This window comes from Marmota flaviventris, chromosome 13 (genome assembly GCF_047511675.1).
Source record: "Marmota flaviventris isolate mMarFla1 chromosome 13, mMarFla1.hap1, whole genome shotgun sequence".
Lineage (NCBI taxonomy): Eukaryota > Metazoa > Chordata > Mammalia > Rodentia > Sciuridae > Marmota > Marmota flaviventris.
The window spans coordinates 94,002,233-94,023,650 of NC_092510.1; the positions used below are offsets into that span (position 1 = coordinate 94,002,233).

Genomic DNA, 21,418 nt, shown 5'->3' on the forward strand with positions numbered 1-21,418 from the left:
GGAACTCTCAAGCAGTTTGTGTCTGGCTTAGATGAGACACACACAAGGAACTAGATTTGGCACTATGACAGTGTTAAATGCAAGAAGCCACAGAAAGGCAGGTGAGGGGCATGCAGCCCAGGCCTGGAGTAGAGATACAGATGGGTACTCTGGTAATGGGGAATTGGCATCAAGGCAAGTTTCCTAGGGATGATACCTAATTTTAAGCATTATAGACTCCCATTCTCTCATTTGAAAAATGTGGTTAATAAAAAATACCATTAGACAGTGGTGGGGATTTGATGAAATGGTTCATGTTAAGCTTACCATGGTGTCTGACACAGAGCTTGTGCTGATCAAGTCTGATCAACCACTAAAACTTAACGTGTGTGCCTAGCATCTCACATGCTTTAAGCACTGACTATATAACAGACACCAGCTTCACAATTATACAAAGCATTGTGTTTAATCAACTTTTATTTAATAAGGGCAACAATGTTAAGTCCTACTCTGCACATTGACAGCCTAATTCCTTGATCATTGAAATTTTCTTCTCCATTACCTGAAACATACCTTTCTCTAACATTTCTGGCATAAAATAGACCACATGTTTAGTCCTTTGATAAGGTGTATAAGAAAATTAACAATTACCAAGTTGTTAACATGGGCCTGGCATTCGAGTTAATACTACATTTATTGTTCACAATGATCCTGCAACCTAGACAAAGTTGATTCCCTTGTTCCCAGGGAAACACAAGTTGCTAGGGGTACTCTGTGCAAAGTTTCATATTAGCATGAAAAAGCTGCAATTTGAACCCAGATCTGGGTCCATATTGTCCTTGTAATGCCACAGGGCATTAGAGATAAACAAGAGAAAACACAGGCAGCCATTGTGTTCTACTGCTTGGGGGGCCTCAGAGTGTTCTGTCTGTCCCCTTCCCATTGTCCTGTACAAGGGAGCCTGCACATTTAGCTTCCCACACACACACACACACACACACACACACAAAAGTAAATACCTAAAGTCTGTTCTACCCTGCCAGGATGCAATGACATGTAGTAGTCAAAGCTCTATTTTTTCCAACTAGGGCAGCACCTAAGTAGATGCTTTCCTCACCGTTTGTCCATCCTTATTCCTTGCTGTAGGCGGAAGTTGCGTAATCAACAGTCACTATAAATCACAACTACTTTTAATAACTTCTCTTTTCATATTCTTTCAGTCTCACCACAAATTAATGTACTTCCCAAGCCTAAGTTTTTACCACAGAGCAGTCTAGCTTTAAGATCAATAAGGCTATTAGTCTTCATACTAATTTCACGCTTAATACAATTTCATGCCTTAGTAAATTCTCTTGCCCAAATGCTCAGATGGTGCAGTGACAGGTTCCACAAAACATACTTGGAAAATATATTTGTCAACATGCCACTGTTGAGAGCAAGAGAGACCTAAGAACCAGTCATCAGTACTTCTGCTTGTTGGATTTTAATGCTAGTTCTGACACTTGCTGCCTCATGTCAGGCAAGTTTCTGAACTTTTCTGTAACAAGAAAGGTAAGCATCCTCATGCATACTCTGAGACTCCAAGGTGCTCTTGAAAAGTGTTTTAAGTGCTATTGAATGAAGTTTACAACTCTTATTTAGAAACAGGAACTAAACTTGGAGTGTCTTAATCCTAGTACTTCACAAACAACGTTTTTTTAACCTCCCCATCCTCTCAAGCTCTTGTTCAGAGCATGCTTCTAACTTTTTTCCTCATTTCCACAAAAATTAACAGTATGCTCATCTAATGATTCCATGTTATCATTTAAAAAAACAACAACAAAAAAAAAAAAAAACTTTTGTTTCATTTAGCAAATGTATCAGGGCTGCTGTGGCATGTATTAAACATTTTGTAAACAAAAAGCCTGACCACTCAAGGGACTGCAAAGCTGGGCAAGGGTCACACTGCATGGACATCACCTGGATATGATATGCAACATTTATGCAACATTTGAATAATTATTAGATTTTTGCCCTTGAGGCCCTTCACTTCCAAACATCCCTATTAAAGTTCTCAATATACTAAATAAACACATTCCACAGACTTTCCTATAAGAGTTTAAAGTGTCCTGTGAAAGCTATTTTACAGAAAAGCATATGCTGTCAACTTTGTTATTAAATGCCCTTAAACAATTCTATTAGTCACAGAGTAGAAGTGAACATTTGTTAGTGATTAGAGATAAAGCATCTCACATTCTGGGGCTGAGGAAGGGAGAGGCCAGAAGAGAACTTGGCTGGGAGGGGAGATAGAGTCCAAAGCAACACACCCAAATTGGACCATATAAAAGTTGCACTTTCCAAAGTCAACTTTGTCTAGAAGAAGGGCAACAATGTTTCAATGGGTTCTGAAGTTAGATGGATCAACAATTTCCCCAGAAAACTAAGCCCCCATTGGGGACTCCAGGTGGATGAATGAGTGAAGGAATGTCAGATTGGATTACAGGGCCTTTCCAACATTATCAAGATCAGGTGCTCAGTTACAACACAGAGGTAGGTATCTTTCTTCATAGCCTTTGGCCCCTGCTGTGTGGAGACTTTCGAGATAAAGAGGGTGAAACAGGAGGAGAGAGAAGGGCCTCCCCCACCCCACGCCATCCAGACCTTCAATCCACTAGGGGCCCCTCCCTTTAAGAAGCTCACACGACTTCTGGGGGGGCCGCAGGCCTCAAGCAGCCAAGCGGCAACCTCTCCCGGACCTGCCAACTCTCGGGGGCGCCCCAAACACACCCATTTGGGGACTTACTTCCGGAGATTTTCCGCTCGCCCTCCCAACACTAGCCTGACCATTTTCAGGGGCCCTCTGTAAACCCGCGGAGGGGGCCACCTCAACCGTAATCTCAGTCGTTCCCGCCCTCAGGTGAGGAGGGGACACCTGACCACCCGCGCCCCTCCACCCCGCGTACACCCCGCCCCCGCGCCTCAGAGCATCGCCATGGCAACCGTCCCCCTCCCCGCGTGACGCCGGCACGCGGAGCGCCCCTCGGGTCCGGGCAACAAGTCCCCGCTCGGCCCGAGGCCTGCAGCCCTTGCCCGGCCTCGCCGCCCCGCGCCCGGCTCGGCTCCGCCCGGCCGCACTCACTTGATCCTGGAGCCCATGGTCCCGGGGCCTCCTCATGGGCCCGCGGGCCCCGCTCGGCGCTTCGCTGCCCGCCCGCCCGCGGCCGACCGGCCTCCCTCTGGCGCTCTCCCCGCCCCTTCCTCCCTTCCCTCAGGCTGAGGCCCGCCCGCTTGAGGCTCGCTCCCTCGCCGTCGCCGCCGCCTCCCGGGGTTAATGTACTCGCGCCAGCCCAGCGAACGCCATGGTCGCCGGCGCGCGTGCCCGGCGCGCGCCGCCCCCTCCGCCTCTCATACCGCCGCCCTCTCCCGCCCGCGCCGCCGCCGCCGCCGCCCGTGGCTGCTGGGAAGTGTAGTCCGCTCTGGGGGGGGCGGGGCCGCGGGCCGGGAACCTCGCATCCGTCCGCGCGTCTCCCGGGGCTCGTCCCCGCGCACACTCTGGTTTTCCGGTGCAGGCTCCGTGGCTCTGCAGCTCTGCCCTTCTCCAGAAACCTCCTCCTACAGAACCATGAGACTCTGATCCTATCGTGGGGACCCCCGAGGCCACCCAAAAGACCTTCATCCAGGCCTCCCCTGTGGAGTCCTTTCACCCAGTAGCTTTGACGTAGAGATAATGTCCCCCACGCAGGCCTCATGAAAACACAAGTTTTCCCTTTGAAACGCCCATACCTTCCAGTAAATTCCTTCCAGACCCTCACACCATCCACTTCTCCCAAATGATCCTCGAGGAAGGCCTCTTCCTCTTTTCTTAGACCTTTAAGGAGACTGACTCCACACACCCACAGGAAAACCAACTGCGGACATCACAGGACCCATAAGGTGGCCGAGCTCTGCCCTACCCTTGAGGACCTCTGCTTCTTTTATCAGTCATTGTGAGGGCTCCAATACTGAAACTTCATGTGACCCTAACAGCCCCTGACAGATTCACTCAAGGCAAATAAAGGTGATTGAGAGCCACATCAGCAACCTGCTACTACCTCTGCTTCTCCTTTGATCCACTTCATCCTGACGAGGCCTAGAAAGATCACAAAGGAAGCAATGAGGATAACTATCATTAGACAACTCTTCAGCTACCGTTTATGAGGGGTCAGTGAATGCTCTCTTGGAACTAGGCCTGGTAGGTGCCAGTCCTCACAATGTTCCTGAGAGTTTGTCCTCTCTACAAACAAAGGTGAAATAACTAGCAGTTGGTGAAGCCAAGATTAACATTCAGGCCAAACAATTTTAGGCACATGTGACAGACAGTCATACTTAAGGATGACACCTTTGGCCACAAGTCAGAAGATACTATAGTCTCCTGGGGTCACTATCTTATTAGGCTTCTCTTTTCTTCACCTTTCTTTTCTTTTTTCTTATTCCCCCCACCCAAATTTCTGAAATGCCATTTATCCCTACTGCTGTGTTACCTCATAAGTTCATGGCATGTCTCCTCGCCCTACTCCCATCCCATAGTCGCTACAGAAATTTGTCCTAGGCCCCCAGCCAGGCAGGGAGAAAAGAAAGCAAGAATGTAAAAAGTAGAAGAGACTTCTCCTTTTGGAGTTAACTTCTGGATAAAGATAATTTTTGTCTTTCACCTATGCCTTGGGGTGTTGAAGGCAAAGGGTGAATTTTTTTGAATTAAAAAAAAAAGTGAAAATGTTCAAACTGCCATTTTGAATTCAAAGTTTTTTGCACCCAGACACCAACACCAACGTATAAACACCCCCAGGAGCAAAGCTCTGCTAGACAGGCAGGGGCTCTGTGGTGTTTATTCACCTTGTTTCCTATGAACCCACTCCAAGGAACAGTTGTTATCAAGATCTTCCCTGGAATGAGCAGCCAGTTCAAAAGCTCTGAACCGGAGACTATAAATAAAACAAAGTTACTTGGTGGAGGGCAAAGAGCTGGCTGCTTTTCAAAGGAGGTTGTAGCCATCCTGGCCACAAAAATGTCTGTGTGTGTGTGTGTGTGTGTGTGTGTGTGTGTTTGGGAGGAGGAGGCAGAAGGTGGGGGTTATGTGTCTGCCCAGGTGGCCTCTGAGACAGCAGGGTGGTCTCTGGAGAGAGCACAGACTGGGATCTAGTCTGTCTTCTAATGCTGGCTGCAGTACTGACTAGCAGAGTGATTTTAAGCAAATGATTAGACAATTGTCTGCTTCCTTTTCCTCCTCTGTAAAATGGGTTCAAAGGATGGTGAGAAGCTCACATCATAAGACAGAGAGAATATAATATAGGTGCTCAGAGTGCAGGCTGTGGAATCAAATTGCCTGTGTTCAAATTTCACCTCTCCCTCTTACTACATATATGACTTTGGGCAAGTTATTCACTCTCTCTTGGCCTGAGGTGGTTTGTCGGTAAAATGGAAATGATGATGATAATAGGCCTATTTTACTGAGTTGACATGGGAATTAAGTAAGTTAATGACATTTTTAAAGTAGTGGCAGGAGGGCTGGGGATGTGGCTCAAGCGGTAGCGTGCTTGCCTGGCATGCGTGCTTGCCTGGCATGCGTGCAGCCCGGGTTCGATCCTTAGCACCACATACAAACAAAGATTTTTGTGTCCGCCGAAAACTAAAAAAATAAATAAATAAATATTAAAAATCTCTCTCTCTTAAAAAAAATTTAAAAAAATAAAGTAGTGGCAGCATACAGCAAACACTCAAAAATTGATGGCAACCGGGCTGGAGTTGTGGCTCAGTGGTAAAGGGCTTGCCTAGCACGTGTGAGGTATTGGGTTCGATCCCCAGCACCACATTAAAAAAACCAAATAAACAAAATAAAGGTATTGTGTCCATTGACAACTAAAAAAAATTTTAAAAATTGATGGCAACTATTATATACAAAGCTTTTAGCACAGTTTGACTATTATTATTATTATTATTATTATTATTATTATTATTATTTGTTGTTGTTGTTGTTGTTGTTTGCATTGCTAGAAATCAAATCCAGGACCTCTCACTTGCAAGTGCTCTATAATGAACTATACCAGTAACACTGACATTTATTATTAATGGTAATAAGCATAATAAAATATAATTCTGTGCTTGGGATCTAGGAGATTTGAGTTCCTAACCCAACTCTATTGTTTACATTCTGTGTCATTTAAAATTCAATTGAATTATAAAAGATAGAAGACTAAAATAAAAGTGGCCAAACAAAGTAGAAGTTCATTTCTCTTTCACATAAGCATTCTAGAGCTGTAATGACAATTCCATAATTATCAGAGACCCAGAATTCGGCATTATTGCTTTCCTATCCTACAAATGCAGCTTCCCCTTCATGATCCAGGATGGCTGCTTGAACTCTATTGCTCTAATATGCAATCTGAGCAGCAGGAAGAAAAAAGAACATGTCCCACCCCAACCTCTGACCTCAAAGTATACTTCCCAGAAGTTGCTCACACCACTTCCCTGTTCATCCTACTAGTCAGAACTTAGTCATGCAGCCACATTTCACTAGAAAATATGGTCTTTATTCCAGATAATCATGTGCACAGCTGAAGGGAGAGGTGGCATTTCCAGGAAAAAAAAGGAGAAGACAGATATTGCAAGACAGCCAGCTGTCTCAGTCATGCTTGGCTCTGTGACCTAGGGCAGGACACTACATGTCTCTTGGCCTCAGTTTCCTCATAATCAAAGTAAGAGAATCAGACCAGATTGTTTCTCTCCAAAGTCCTTCAAGTTCTAAAATCCCATAATTCAATGACTCATCTTTTTTGTTAGTCCTTTAAACCTACGTAAATCTGATGTCAAACAAATAAAAGGAGACCTCTGTGCCAAGTACATGGTATAATCAATTGTTGGAACTGAAGACTTCTGGTGAAAAGGGGGTTTAGGAATTTGGCCTTTCTTGATTGATGTTAAAATAGACCAAGCTGGGCTGGGGTTGTAGCTCAGTGGTAGAGCTCTTGCCTTGTATGCGTGAGGCCCTGGGTTTGATCCCCAGCACCACATAAAAATAAACAAATAAAAGCAAAGATATTGTGTCCATCTACAATTTTTTAGAAAATTAGTCCAAGAAGATTAAACAGGAAAAAAAAAGTCCCACAGAGCGTATGACACCACCTCATCTGACAGTTTGATGCTCCTTAGTTTCCAAGCTTATCTTCCCATCTGGGTTTCCTACTTAGGATTGAGGGGGCTGTGTTAAAAAGAGAGGACAGCACCCCCAGACAGTTCTGATGCCCCCTAATTATTCAGTATAAAGTGGGAGAACACATGATCTGGGCCAGGATCAGTGATCTGTTGTTCCTAATCCACTAAATTGTCATCATATTTTTTTTTTTTTAAGTTGAGGTGTAGTTCCTATGCCATAAAATTCACTACTTTAATGTGTGCATTTCAGTGGTTTTTACTATAGTCTCATCACTGCTACCTAATTCCAAAATAGTTTCATCATGGCAAAGAGAAACCCTGCACCTATTAGCAGTTGCTCACCTTTCCTCCTATCTCCCCAATCCCTGGCAACCATGAACTACTTCCTTTCTCTATGGATTAGCCTTTCCTAGAGACCTCGTATAAGTGAAATCATAAACCTTTACCTCTGACTTCTTTCACTTAGCATGTTTTCAAGGTCTATCTAAGTTGTAGCAAGTATGAGTTCTTTATTCTTTTTTTGTTGCCAAATAATATTCTTTTGGATGGCTAGATCATGTTTTGTGGATCAACATATTGTTGATGGACATTTGGGTTGTTTTCTCTTTGGAGCTATTATGAGTAATTAATGCTGCTGTGAACATTTGTGTACAAATTTTTGTGTGGACATATGTTTTCAATTCTCTTGGGTGTTGTGGTTATATTCTGCAGAAAGAAGCCACAGCTCATTAATAAGGGCACTGCTCCCCTTCCCCAAGAAAGGAGGGGTTGTGCAATTAAATAAGTTTAGGATATGCAGAATCCTAACAAATTAAATAGATTTCTTAACAGTAAAACTTACTGCCTTTTTTTTTTTTTTTTTTTTTTTTTGAGACAGGTTCTCACTAAGTTGACCAGACTAGTCCCAAACAGCTGTGCTTGGGTCTGTGACCTCCTGCTTCAGCTTCCTGGGTATCTGGGATCACAGTCCTGTGTCACCAAGCCTGGCTAACTTACTGCCTTTCATATTTAACAAAGTGCATTGTGGGTCTCCTGCGAGGAGAATACAGATAGGCAGACCCAGGTTGAGTGAACTTAGAGAACATTAAAACTCTCTGAGCCTTAGTTTCTTCTTTAATAAGGAGATGCTAATACCTCCTAAAGATAAAAGGAAATAAAGAATGTAAACATTTGCTATATATTTAGTATTCAGTAAATAGTTATTCCTTCCTCTGTGTCAGGTCCTGTGCTTAGGACTCCTTCTTGTTCCCTGAGGAGGCCCATTTCCTCTCCTGGCCCTGCAGTGTAGCATTCAACAAGCATTTCCCATGGGCTTACTGTGTGTTTGGTGCTGGATGTAATAAGAAGTGTGTGTAAATTAAACAGCACAGAATCTGGCCTGGCACATCCTCTTCAATTTCCCTCTGATGGCTTATGTTGGACACTTTGTAAAAGGACCTCTGTGTTCTTGAACTTGCTCCCTGGCCCCCTGCTTTTCCCCATCTTCAAATCTCTGGCCTCTGCTGCTCATCACCTTGCCATTCCTTCCTGCACATGTTTTCTCCTTTCAAATGAATAGCAGGGCTGAGGATGCAAGTCAGTGGTGGGGCACTTGCCTAGCATTGTACAAAGCCCTGGGTTCCATCCCCAGCACTGCAAAAACAGAACACAATCAAGTGAATAGTCAACCATTTCAACGACCACCTCAGATTCATGCGTTGTATTCCCAGCTGAATTGAATTTGACCCTTCTTCACCCACTTTGGGTAATAACTCTACTTGTCAGGACATTTTGGGAAAAAAAATATATGTGTGTGTGTGTGTGTGTGTGTGTGTGTGTGTACATGCACACATGTACCATATAAAATTATTTTTTCTCATTTATTTGGACTACCCCTTCTCTTAAGCAGGTAGCCATTTTTGTTTTAGTTGTTAGAAAACTTAATTGTTTGAATGCTAAAGTTTTAATCAAGTATTTCTCTCACTTGGCCAATCCAGACACACATCATGAATGATGGCAGTGGACTCAACATCTGAGTAGAGATTGAGATCCCAGCAATCTGACTTCTTGCTCTGGGCAGAGTTTTTACTGATCAGCCAGAGTGGCCATGACATTGAGGGAAAAGATTTTGACCCAGTTTGATGACAGAGTTGTTTTTAATTTGTAAGTGGCTTACTGAGGTTCTCAAGGGAGATCCTGGCTCCTAAAAATAATGATTCAACTCCCTATGAGCTCTGCCTTCTGCTGGAGAAAGTCAAAATTTCTCCAGGTACAGTAGAGGCAACCTCACCTGGTGGCTAGGGATACTGCCTGCCAGACATTGAATCCTGGTCCCATTAGAACAAAGTATCTGCCCTTAATTTAATGTCTTCATGTGGACAGGGCGATACTGCTAATACTTACTTCATAGGATAGTAATGAGGATAAAATAATTATAGCTGTAGATACTAAGGACCCAGAGATAATAAATATGTGATAAATGCATAATTATCACAATTGGTGATGACTGGTTGTATTTTACTCATGTTATCATCAATTTTTTTTCTTTTCTTTTATTTATTTTATGCTTAATTTTTCATGTTATTTGTTTATTCAGTCTGTCCTCTATGACCTCCTCTTCTGAGTTAGGAACAATTCATTCCTTTTCAGAGAGGATCACCTCCATGTGGCTGGGGGATCTCATGTGTGGGGTAATCCTACGGTGAGCTCTAAGAGCACAGGCATGTGCAATCTTGGTTGCTTTGCTCACCTGGATAATTTCTATAGCCTGAGAATATAATCTAAACCCTTAAGCTCAGCATTATTGTCTGCATTGTTCAGCACGTGCAGCCAAAAATCAGCACCTTTTGGAGGCCACCAACTTTGTGTCCAGCTTTATTGTTTGGCCTGCACATATCCCCAGATGGACCATTTTAAGGCCAGAATGGCACACATTGCTTCTTTAAAGTAACATCTTTCAGATACTTTGTGACTTTTCAGATATGCATAGCCTTGATGGCCTAGCAGTTTCACAGGCATTCTTAAAATGACCACAAAGATTTGAACCTCTTGATTTTCATGATCATGTAGTGTTTTCTGGGTCAAGTGAATAGTGAACCATTATCACAAATCCCTGCAGGCAGCTTACAGGAAGAGCTATTTTCAATCTTGACAACACCCCTGAAAGGTCCAGAACTATATACACACTTTCAAAGAGAGAGGTGATTTGTGCGCACGTACACATGCGCACCATCACCCAGCCTAAAGAGGTAAAAGCTGGGGCTTATTATGCTAAGGACTATCTGATTCCCAAGCTGCCTCTTCCAAAACAATTTATACCAAGCTCTCCATATTCCCTCATCCCACCCCCGAGCTAAAAATACCATGAACAGCATCCTCATTAGCTAATATGCATAATTTTTTGTGGTTTTTGAACATAATTGGTTCATTCAAAGGAAAGACTTCCACCTACATGAAAGAAGCTGAGCTGCTCAGTGGAGACGCTTCTGAACTCAGCGAAGGCGCCGCTCATGGGTGCTTCTCTGCTTCTGAGCTTGTGTCGCTAGCTGGATAGCAGCGTAACAGAACAGAAAAACCCCCTTCATTCACACACACTGGGCACATTGGAGCCAGGGGGACTTTGGGCAAGTCCCTTCCTGTTCCCCTCCAAGCAACAATCTCCTTAGCTGTTAAACCAAGATAGTAGAAGTTTTCTTGCCCTAGAGGGATGTGATGAGGACACAGTGAAATCATCCACAGGGCCTGACACAGAGGCCCCTCAAAAACAGGTAGTCTCCATGATGTAGGCCCTGCGCAGGAGGGCAGGGTAGCTGGTGGTTAGGTGCATAGGATTTGGAGCCAGACAGATCATGGTTCAAATCCGAGCATGAACCATGCTCACTTCTGTGATAGTTTTTTTTTTTTTTTTTCCTCTCCAGGCCTCAGTTTTCTTGTAGTAAAAAAGAAATAATACATGTAAAGAGTTCAATAATGAATGGGGGCTGCATTCACAGCAAGCCTCTCCAACTAGATCGTCTCTCTAATAGCAGTTAGAGTCATTGATTTCTGCTTCTAGGGCAAAATGCACACAGACACCATACAGTGCTCATCTGGGGGCAGAGCATGTGTGCTCTGGGCAGCTAAAACCAAGCTGTCTGTCCCAACTTCTCCTGCTGGTTATGTGGCCAATGACAGTTTAATGGACTCTTTACTCTTGAATGTTAAGGTGAACATAACTCATGGCATTCTAATATTGTGGCCCTGTCTTCATGGGGGACAGATTTAGCCATTGCAATTACCCAAACCATTTGTGTTTGTCAGATGCAGCCCTATCCATTTGTATTGGGGGTGGGGTTTATGTTGTCCTGCGTGGTCTGAAGCTAACAAAACAGAATGTGTAGTGTGTAGTCAGTTTATGATGAGAGGATTATAAATGCCCCTAAGGGTTTTTTTTTTTTTTTGGTTTTTATTTAGTTTTTTTATTAGTTGCTCAAGACAATACAATGATCTTGACATATCAAAAATTTATTCAAATGGTTATGAATTCTCATTTTTCCACGTGTACAGATTGCCCCTAAGTTTTTGATTTCCAAGGATAAGTCAGTTCCTCTTGGTTGAATAGTAGATGCATGCACATGCACGCACGCACACACACACACACACATGCACACACACACACATACACAGTTTTGTTGTTATAGAGAAGCTGGTCAAAGATCTACCTGCACAACTGTTAGAAAACTGCATCACCCTATCACCCTGACCAAAGAGGAAAGAAGTCCAAATTCTCCTCAACCACGTAGTCTGAGGGAGTAAGTGGTGAGTGGCAGCCACAGACACTCCATTAGATAGTGAGGTGCTGAGGAGGGGGGAGGCGGGCAGAGAGGACTCTGCAGGTTAGTGGTGAGACCATGAAGTTGAAGAGTCAGGATGACCTGGGTTCAAGTTCACCATCCTGACTTTGGGCAAGCCTCTCCCTATTTTAGAGCCTCAGTTTCCCCAGTTCTGACATGCACTACATGGGGCTATGAGAACCCAGCATAAAGCAGACAAAAATTGGGTAGGACATGAGGCACAGTGCCAGACTCAGGGTGATGCTGGGCACAAGGTGGCTCTTGTCCAGGCTAGGCAGGTATGCACAGTCCCAGCTCCCCAGCAGCACGGGAATGCCCCTTCCAGCCACCCAGAGCCTCCCGAATAGGAAACACGTGGAAGTGTGCGGCTCTCCATCTGGCTAATGTTGGCTTGTGTTTCCTGCTGGAGAGCATCACTTTTTTCACCTCACCTGGTTTGTTTACCCAAACAAGCTGCTCATTAACAACATGAATTGCATTTTCTGCAATTCTGTTGACAGCACAAATGTCTGCAGTCAGCTTGGGAGTTTGGTGGGAACTATCATAGGATCCCACCAGGCCCAGCCAGTGCAGTTTCTGGAAAGAAGTCAAAGCCATACTGGGGTCTAGGACAGGAGGTTTGGGGGCCTAGTGGGGGCCTGCTACCAATTCAGCCCAAGATCTCCAGCAGCTGAGTGGAGACAAGTCTCTGGGCTCTTCTGGGAGAGATGATGCACTTTGTTCAAAACCAAGGTAGACAGAAAGGGATTCTCAAGTGTCAAGTCAGGGATGGGGGGACCCAGATATGAGAGGGTGAATAAAACCCCAGACAGTAGTACAGAACTATGGGGGCCCAGGCCACAGCAGAGACATATTGAGAGGCGTCCTTCCTGGGCCCAGCAGGAAAGTGCTGCTGCCTTTAGCACCCCGAGCAACAAGTAGGGGAGAAAAAAATAATCACCCTCCCTCTCCTTGGTTTGGCCCCAGAAAGGTTGAGCTAACCTGGTTTGCCAAAGCTCTACTCTCATCTCAGCTACTCAAGAAGAAAGGCAAGATTCTTAGTGTATGTGAATTTTTCCCCGCAGAATGCTTTCTTTTCTGCCATTTCCTCATTCAGTGTTTCCATTGGAGGCTTTCTAATGGCATGGCATTTGGAGATGGGGGTATAAAAGTGAAAAGAGACACAACCCCTGCTCTCATGGCATTTGCAGTCCAGTGGAAGGAATGATTCCAAAAATCACAATGACCACAAAGCATGAAGAGCCAGAGGAGGGAGAAATTCAGGACACTGAGCAAACACAGGAGAGGGGCTCTGACTTCTGGAAGGGACTGTCAATGGAATCATAAGGAAATTGATATGTCTTTCCTTCTCATCCCCAGGTTCATGGCGAGGCATCTGGTATGAAAGAGATTAACAAGAGAAAAGCATACAGACGTGCTATATGTTTATGGGACACACTCCCTCTGTAAGAGAATGGAACACAAACAGGGAAATGTGGGGATATTTTTGCTTTTTGCTTAGACTTTGAGATGGGGTCTCACTATGTTGCCCAGGTTGGTCTAGAACTCCTGGGCTTAGTGGTCTTCCTGCCTCAGCCTCCCGTGTAGCTGGGACAACAGGCACATTGCCACTGTGTGTGGCTAGTAACTATGTATTTTTATGCCTAGGTTTCATGAAGAGTGGACAGTCATGGAGATGTGTGTCTGGAGGACAAAAGAGGACAATCTGATGGTAATAAACTAGGGGGAATGTAGCAAGGCCTGTCTGTTCAGTCCCTGCAATTTCTGTGTCCTCAGAGATAAGGATATTCCTTTCTTCTGGGCATAGGGAGGTAATCTCTTGGTTGAGGAACCTGTTACCTGCCTCAGGGTAGGATGACAAGAAGGAAGAAAGAGTGACCTTCCTGCTTCTGCTATTCTCTCAAATGTCAAGGTGCCATATTTTAGGGTAACACATCCTGAACCCCATTAGCGTCTCCTAGAAAATCTGAGGTTGAAGCTGATACCCCCAGTGAAGCAGAGTAATGAGCTGCTGTGGGTCAGGGCAAGGTGCCTCTGTGTTTGGTTTCAGATTTCAACAGGACACCAAAGAAAATCTGTGTTTCTCTTCTGTCCAAGGACAATGTTCAAGAACCTGAGAAGCAGATGGCGCCTGCTTTGTTTTTTCAGATAGGCTCCTGGTACCCAGCCACCATCAAGGTGCCTGGCATGTAGTAGAAGTGCAATATGTATATTGCCAATTGGAAAGGAAAAGAACAGGGATTAGGGGTGGGGATTCCTTGTAGGGAACAGCAAAGGCTCAGGGATGGTGCCCATCCCTCTCCTTCCCAGAAAACACTGGGGGCCCAAGGGCCAGGGTATCCTTCCTCTGCTTGCTGCAGCATCAAACATTTCTCACTGTGACTACTTTTCCCACTCGTCTAAGGACTGATTCACTCTGCAGAGCCTCTGGGTTCAACTCAAAGGCAAAAGGGGTAAGGAACTAATAATGGCAGAGACATATTGAGAATTGAGAGCTAAACCTGTGTCAGGCACTGCTCAAAACTCGTTACTTATACTAACTCATTTAATCCTCACACCTCACAAGGAAGACAATTAATCATCTCCCTTGCCCAGATGAGGAAATGGAGGCACTGAAATGTTAAATGACTCTGGATAAAAACACCAAACATGCCTCTACCTTCCGTTGTCCCTCCCTCCTCAACACTTTCTGGTGGTGGATCAGCAACTCTTTTTTTTTTTTTAGAGAGAATTTTAATATTTATTTTTTAGTTTTCGGCGGATACAACATCTTTGTTTTGTATGTGGTGCTGAGGATCGAACCCGGGCCGCACGCATGCCAGGCGAGCACGCTACCGCTTGAGCCACATCCCCAGCCCCATGATCAGCAACTCTTGACCCATTCTAGGCTCCAGACACTTGTACATGCATTGCTTCATTTAATCTTGACATGGACCACCAGGGGGGAAATGGTTCTTGTGCTGATTTTGCAGAGAAAAAAACAGTGACTCAGAGAGGAGGGACTCATTCTGGGGCTTATGCAATGGAGAACTTGAACCCAGAACACTCGATTCCAAAGCCCATGTATTCACCCCAAACTCCCAAGTCAGACAAGATTCTAGAGAAAAAGAGTAAAGAATACATGGCCAAATTCCCAGCTCCTCTTTCCAATCCCCCATTTGCCCATTCTCTGTTTCCTGCAATCCTCTGCCAGGTAATATGCCCAGGTATAGTATGCCCTCAGTGGTAGCATCCTTCTCACAGCTAGGAAATATTCAGGAAATGCAGGAGAAATTGCACTGAGCCTAGATCTCAACCCCTTCACTTGGAAGTAGAGATAAAAATCCATACACTCTAGGATTCTTCAGCAGATTGAATGATATCTGTGTAATACTGGGCACATGGAGGCCCCTCAAAAGTCCCCTGCAAGCCAGGCATGGTGGCATAATCCTATAATCCCAATGACTCAGGAGGCTGAGACAGAAGGATCATAAGTTGGAGGCCAGCCTCAGCAATTTAGCAAGACCATATCTCTAAATACAAAAATAAAAGGGACTGGGGATGGGTACCAAAAAGAAAATGAAAAAAGAAATCTTTATCTGCCCCTTTCTCCCACCTCACTCTTCCCAGTCAGGCCTTCTTGGTTTGTGTGAGTCCCTCTGATTCCCATGTGTGCCTGTTCCCATCTGCAGCCAAGGAGGGATGTCCCTAGAGGGTAGAAACATTGCCTTGTACTCTAGCTTCCTCTGGGTATTGTGGGGTGCTGTGTACACCTATGGCCCCATACAAATAATCACTAATGATCAAGGACCTAGGAATTAGACCAGAGACCCTACACCTAATAGAAGAAAAAGCAGGCCCAAATCTTCATCATGTCAGATTAAGCCCTGACTTCCTTATCAAGACCCCTAAAGTACAAGAAATAAAATCAAGAATCAATAAATGGGATGGATTCAAACTAAAAAGCTTCTTCTTAGCAAAAAAAACAATCAATGAGGTGAACATAGAACTTACATTTTGGGAGCAAATTTTTGCCACACACATGTCAGATAAAGCATTAATCTCCAGGATACATAAAATTAAAAAAAATGTGTCAAAAAAATTAACACAAAAAAAACCAAACAACCCAATCAATAAATGGGCTAAGGAACTGAGCAGACACTTCGCAGAAGAAGATACACAGTCGATCAACAAATATATGAAAAAATGTTCAACATCTCTAGTTATTAGGGAAACGCAAATCAAATCTACTCTAAAATTTCATCTCACGCCAGTCAGAATGGAAGTTATCAAGAATACAAACAACAATAATACTTGCTCATCCATTCTACAAACATGTAAATATGTAAATATGGAATTATCATATGACCTAGCAATTCTACTCCTACATATATACCCAAAATAATTGAAAACAGGTACTCAAACAAATACTTACAGATAAATGTTCTTAATAACCAAAAGATAAAAACACCATGTCCATCAACAAATGAGTGGAAGCCTGGTAGTGGTGTGTACCTGAAGCCCCAGCCACTTGGGAGGCCAAGGTGGAAGGATCAATTTAACTCAGGAGTTCAAGACCAGCTTGAGCAATGAAGTGAGACTCATAAATAAATAGATGACAAAATATTGTGTCTGTATATATATTCGGTCATAAAAAAGAAATAAAGTACTGATACATAACACAGCATGACTGTGCTTCAACCATGTTATGCTATGTGAAAGAAAGGTCACATATGGTCTGAATCCATTTATAGGGATGTCCAGTATAGGTAAGTTCATAGAAAAAGCAAATTGGTGGTTACTGGGAGATGGGGAATGACTTTTTCAATAAGTAGAAGATGATGGAAGTGTTTTAGAACTGAATAGAGACAGCGATTGCACAACATTGTGAACATACTAATATCACTGAATAGTACACTTTAAAATGGTTAAAAATTCTTTTTAAAGTGCTGGGAGTGAACCTGGGGCATTTTACCATCCCCAATCCTTTTGATTTTGAGATAGGGTCTCACTAAGTTGCTGAGTCTGCCTTGAACTTCAAATTCTTCTGCCTCAGTCTTCCATGTTACTAGGATTAATGTTGATCATTACTGCACCCAGAAAAATGGGTCAACTATATTACCTAACATAAACAAACATTTTATGTTAGGTAAATTTCATCTCATCTAAAAACCGAACCAAACCAAACTAACCATAACCATGTGCTATGCACTTGTTCTAAGACTGAGACAAAATGCTGGCAGTCAACAAATAAACAAACAAGCAAAACAAAAACAAGATCATTTCAGCTTGTGTTAAAAACAAAGCTGGGTAAGGAAGCGGAAGGGTTGGTGGGGAAGGGGTATTTCAGGTCGGGTGCTTAGGGGAGGGCTCTCTGAAGAGGTGACATTTAATAAAGATCTAAGGCATGAATGGTGTGGATGTCTGGAGGGGAGATCATTCCAGACAGAGGGAAGAGTAGCCCCGCAGGTGCTAAAGTAAGGAGTTGGACAAGTTTTATTGGAGCAAGGAGGCTACAGGGAAGCAGAGGGATGAGGGAGGGCCTGCGAGAGAGAGTCTGCAGCCTGCCCAGGATGCTTTCTCTGAACTGAGTCTGCATTTGTAACAATGGAACCAAAGGGGCTGGGGCTGGGGCTGGGGCTCAGAGGTAGAGTGCTTGCCTAGCATGTGGGAGGCACTGGGTTCGATCCTTGGCACCCCACAAAAAAATACATAAATAAATAAAATAAAAGTATTGTGTCCATCTACAACTAAAATATATTTTTAATTATTTTTTTTAAGTGTAACCAGAGCCCCAATCCTGAAGTTCAGCTGCAAGGATGAGAAGAGGTCCCAGGCTTCACCCACCAATGAGAACAAGTGCGCTGGTTCCCAAGGCATGGTGTTTTTGAGTCTCCTCTTTTTTGAGTCAAGAAATCCAGCCTTCTGCAGTCACACGCAGTTAGTTGTGGGATTCCCCAGGGAGGGGAATGTGTCCCCTTGCCTGTGTCCATGTGTCAGACCTGGACCTTCCCAACTGTCTCATCAGGAAGGGTAAGGCCAACAGGGCCCCACACCTGCACAGAGAGGCACTTCAGGTGGGCCTCGGGGCCTACAGCTCAGGCCACCATCTAGGGGCCAGCGGAGCTAGAAAGCTAGAAGCGGTCTTCATCAACCCAGTGAAGCAAGGAGAGCACACCCCCTGTTATGCTTGGTTGGTGCAGGTGGGTCCCCACAGCAAGGCTGTTTGTGTCTGGCTATCACAGAATTCAGTGTTGTACTTGGGTTTTTCCGATTCAAGGACATAGTCCTCCATTCCCTGGGGCACACAAACCTCACTAGGACCGTGGGGTCCCAGCACAAGTTTCATTTTGTAAATCTTCCTCATTATTCCTGATGGCTTGCTGGCAAATTCTACTGGGGCCTCCCTCCCTATCCATGCAGCATAGCTTTCACCAGGTCTCTACCATCCTGAGTGGGTCTTGCCTGGATGTGTCCACCCCCTTGGTGATAGGGCTTCAGTGTGTGCTAGATGTCCTCCACTGACTCCCCACATCTACTCTTCTTTCCCAGACACTGCTCTGTACCCCAGAAAGCTGAGCGCTACTGAGGGCCTCAGCCAGGTTCCCTAACCCTCAGACTTTCTGTTGAGTTCCACCAATCAGTTCCACCAGCAGAAGAGGAGAAGGAGGAAGGCACTACTCCCATCCACTGTGGCTGAAGCTGCCTGCTTCCCTCTGTGGCCACACCACAGGTCATATTGGTGGCACCTGTGCTGGGCTGTGACACTCAATCCAGTTCCAATAATGTCTCCTCCTTACTTCTCACACCTAAGGGTAACAATGGCTCTCTGCTGCTAGTCCTGGGGTGCTTGCTCATCCTTTAACCCTGCCCACACACAAAATTAGTCCCTTCCTTAAACAACATTTTTTGGGGGGGACACTGGAGATTTAATCAGAGCCAAGCACGGGTTAGGTAAGCTCTCTACCACTGGTTACATCCCCAATTCTATATTTTTTGTTTTGAGATAGGGTTGCGCTAAGTTGTAGAGGCTGGCCTCAAACTTGTGATCTTCCTCCTGTCTCAGCCTCTTGATCACAGGTGTGTGCCACTGCCCCCAGCTCTAAACTCCCTTTTAATGTCCTATTTTCAAGCATCACCTCTCTCTGCCTGGACTCTAAGTGACACAGTCTCTCTTCCCAGGAGTCCCTCAGCTCCCATGCAGGCAGTGGGTAGGCAAGCAACATCACCAATTCAACCCCCTTTCCAGTCCAGACGAGCAGCTTTATTGCTTGTAGGAATGAAGAGTGAGCTCTTTCAGAACCAGGTTAGAAATGAAGAAAGGCTAAGAACAGGCATTGGAGAGCCAGCAGAGGGGGGCTCCTTACCAGGCAAACAGAGCTTTGGAACAGTGACAAGTTTAGTTGACTGGTGAAGCAGGGCTGGGTTCCAGCTAACAGACATATCAGGCTGTCTCCTTGGTCCCAAAGTTCCAACCTACACCTGGAGCAGACATCCTTGAACGGAGGAGGGGGAGGGGCTAGATTCCAGCTAAAACCCAGATCTGCTGGGGGGTGGGGGGTGATGGGTTACTCAATTGTTGGAAAGTCCCAAGTTAAACAGTTCGATTTCTTTCAGCTTTTCACAGAGGAAAAGAAGCAAAGGTGAGATGTTTATTTTCAAAGCAAGCAACATATTTCTTATGACAATATCTCCACTTATTGGCCCTGTCGTGTCTAATAACTTAGGAGATAAAATACGTTTCTTTGATCTGAGCTAGTCAAGAAGAATGACAGCTGGCAGTCTGCACAAAAATTTAGTGCCTTGTCTAATTATGTTGACTTCTCATTACTGGGAAGTCTCGCAACCAGTAGAGGATTTTTTTTTTAACTTTATCAAATTATTAACCATTTCCTTCCTCCCTCACCCCACAACACCCACTTGGAGTGGTTATACCCATCTGAACTTGATAAATCACCTGGGCTGATTCTTAATTGATGTTTATGATTTTTATCCAGGAAGCAGGGATCATAGAGCACTTGATATGTCAGGAGTTTTAGCACTTGATATGTCAGGATTTCTACTAAACAGTGGAAAATAAAAACATACTAATCTCTGTCCCTGTAGAGAAGGATCCAGCATCCAGTAGGAGGGACAGACGCACAAACAGTTGTGCTACTATAAGGACTGTGTTAGGATCTTGGAATCTTGGAGATGTCACTTTCTGCCTTTGAGCCTCAGTTTCCCCAGAGGCAAAGCAGTGCCATTTTGCCAAATGGCAGTGGTTGGAAAACCTGAGAGGATATAAGGTTCACCTGGAGGTCTTGGTGACTACAAGGTTACTGAATCCCTGAGATTGATCCAGTAGGTCTGGGGTGAAGCCTGAGAACCTGCTTCTCAACAAGCTTCCAGGGGATGCTGATGCTGTAGAGGGACCTCACTGAGAAGCTCCTTTATATGTTGACGGGGAGGACTGTGTAAGTTTGAGTGTGTAAAGGACCCAGGGCAGTGCCTGTCTGGGCTCTGTTCAGTGAGCTCCCCATATAAACCACAGACCTTTGAGGCACTGTGCAAGCCTGTACGGCTGGGTGGGAGGGAGGGCTTCAAAGCAGCCTGAAGAAAGAAGTAGACTGCACAGCTCATCTGGGAGCTAGCTAGCCCCTTCCTCTGCTGAGGAAGACTGTTCAGCATTCCCCCTTGGAGCAGGGCTTTCAAACCCTGTACTGCGACTCCCTGGAGGAACTGTATTTCACATCACAACCCTGAATTCACACATGCATGTGTTCTAATGGAAACATGAAACAACCTGTTCCTTATCCTCTGTGAGGTACTCTAAGACCTTCTGTGTTATTTGGCTTTAAAAATATCGATTGCACAACTCGTTGATATTAGCTAACTTACATAGATTCTGTAATAGATTACACACAGCGTGCATAAAAGTCTGATTTACAGAGACATTTACATTAGAATTGTGGCGGGGGAGGGAAGAGGCAGGGACATTTTCTTATAATGACCAACCATATGAGGTGCCTGCTATGGGATCAGGCTCAATTATAAAATCAAGCCCAATTGAAGATGAATAGATTAAAACACACACACATTTGTGCATTAGACTCATGTCATTCTCATACCAATGCTCTGAATTTTTTTTCATTTAATCTTCCTACTAACTGTCTGAAGCAGATAACACTGCCATTATCTTCATACCTATTATACTGATGAAGTTAAGGGACCTGCCCAAGATCAGACAGTCAGTAGGTGGTGGGCTGGGACTCAAGCCTAAACACCTCAGCCCCAGGTTCTCTACCGCAAGCCACTGTGGTGAACTGCTACAACCACAGACTAGAAATCTCTCCCGGGAGAACCTTCTAGAGCCCATCCATCAGATCAACAAGTGATGGTCCTGAGTCCTACATGTTGGGCAAATCTAAATAAATTGATTAGTTTCTTACTGGAGTACATGCAAATTAGTTAAATTAGTTCATTCTCTTGTGCACAAACTT

General features: G+C 44.5%; 1 protein-coding gene and 1 long non-coding RNA gene across 14 annotated transcripts in view; one reads left to right on the top strand and one right to left on the bottom strand.

Moving 5' to 3' along the window:
• Positions 1–3,311, bottom strand: part of Dennd1a (DENN domain containing 1A) — a 504,614-nt gene extending 501,303 nt beyond the window's left edge. For 3 of the 13 annotated variants that reach the window (XR_011704159.1, XM_027944530.3, XM_034636101.2), the window contains exon 1: positions 3,098–3,305. Coding sequence is in view for 12 of the 13 variants with exons in the window: in XM_027944530.3 (XP_027800331.3) it covers positions 3,098–3,114 (17 nt within the window). In the remaining variant the exon portion in view is untranslated. Of the gene's footprint in view, positions 1–3,097 lie in introns of all 13 variants that reach the window. The other 10 variants (XM_071600929.1, XM_027944539.3, XM_071600932.1 and 7 more) reach the window with 7 other exon arrangements.
• LOC114099998 (uncharacterized) lies at positions 2,293–18,774 on the top strand. Its single transcript, XR_003583973.3, has 5 exons — positions 2,293–2,508; positions 13,317–13,402; positions 13,605–13,668; positions 17,718–17,812; positions 18,489–18,774. It is a non-coding gene; the product is annotated as an uncharacterized lncRNA (long non-coding RNA).
• Positions 18,775–21,418: the final 2,644 nt, after the last annotated feature.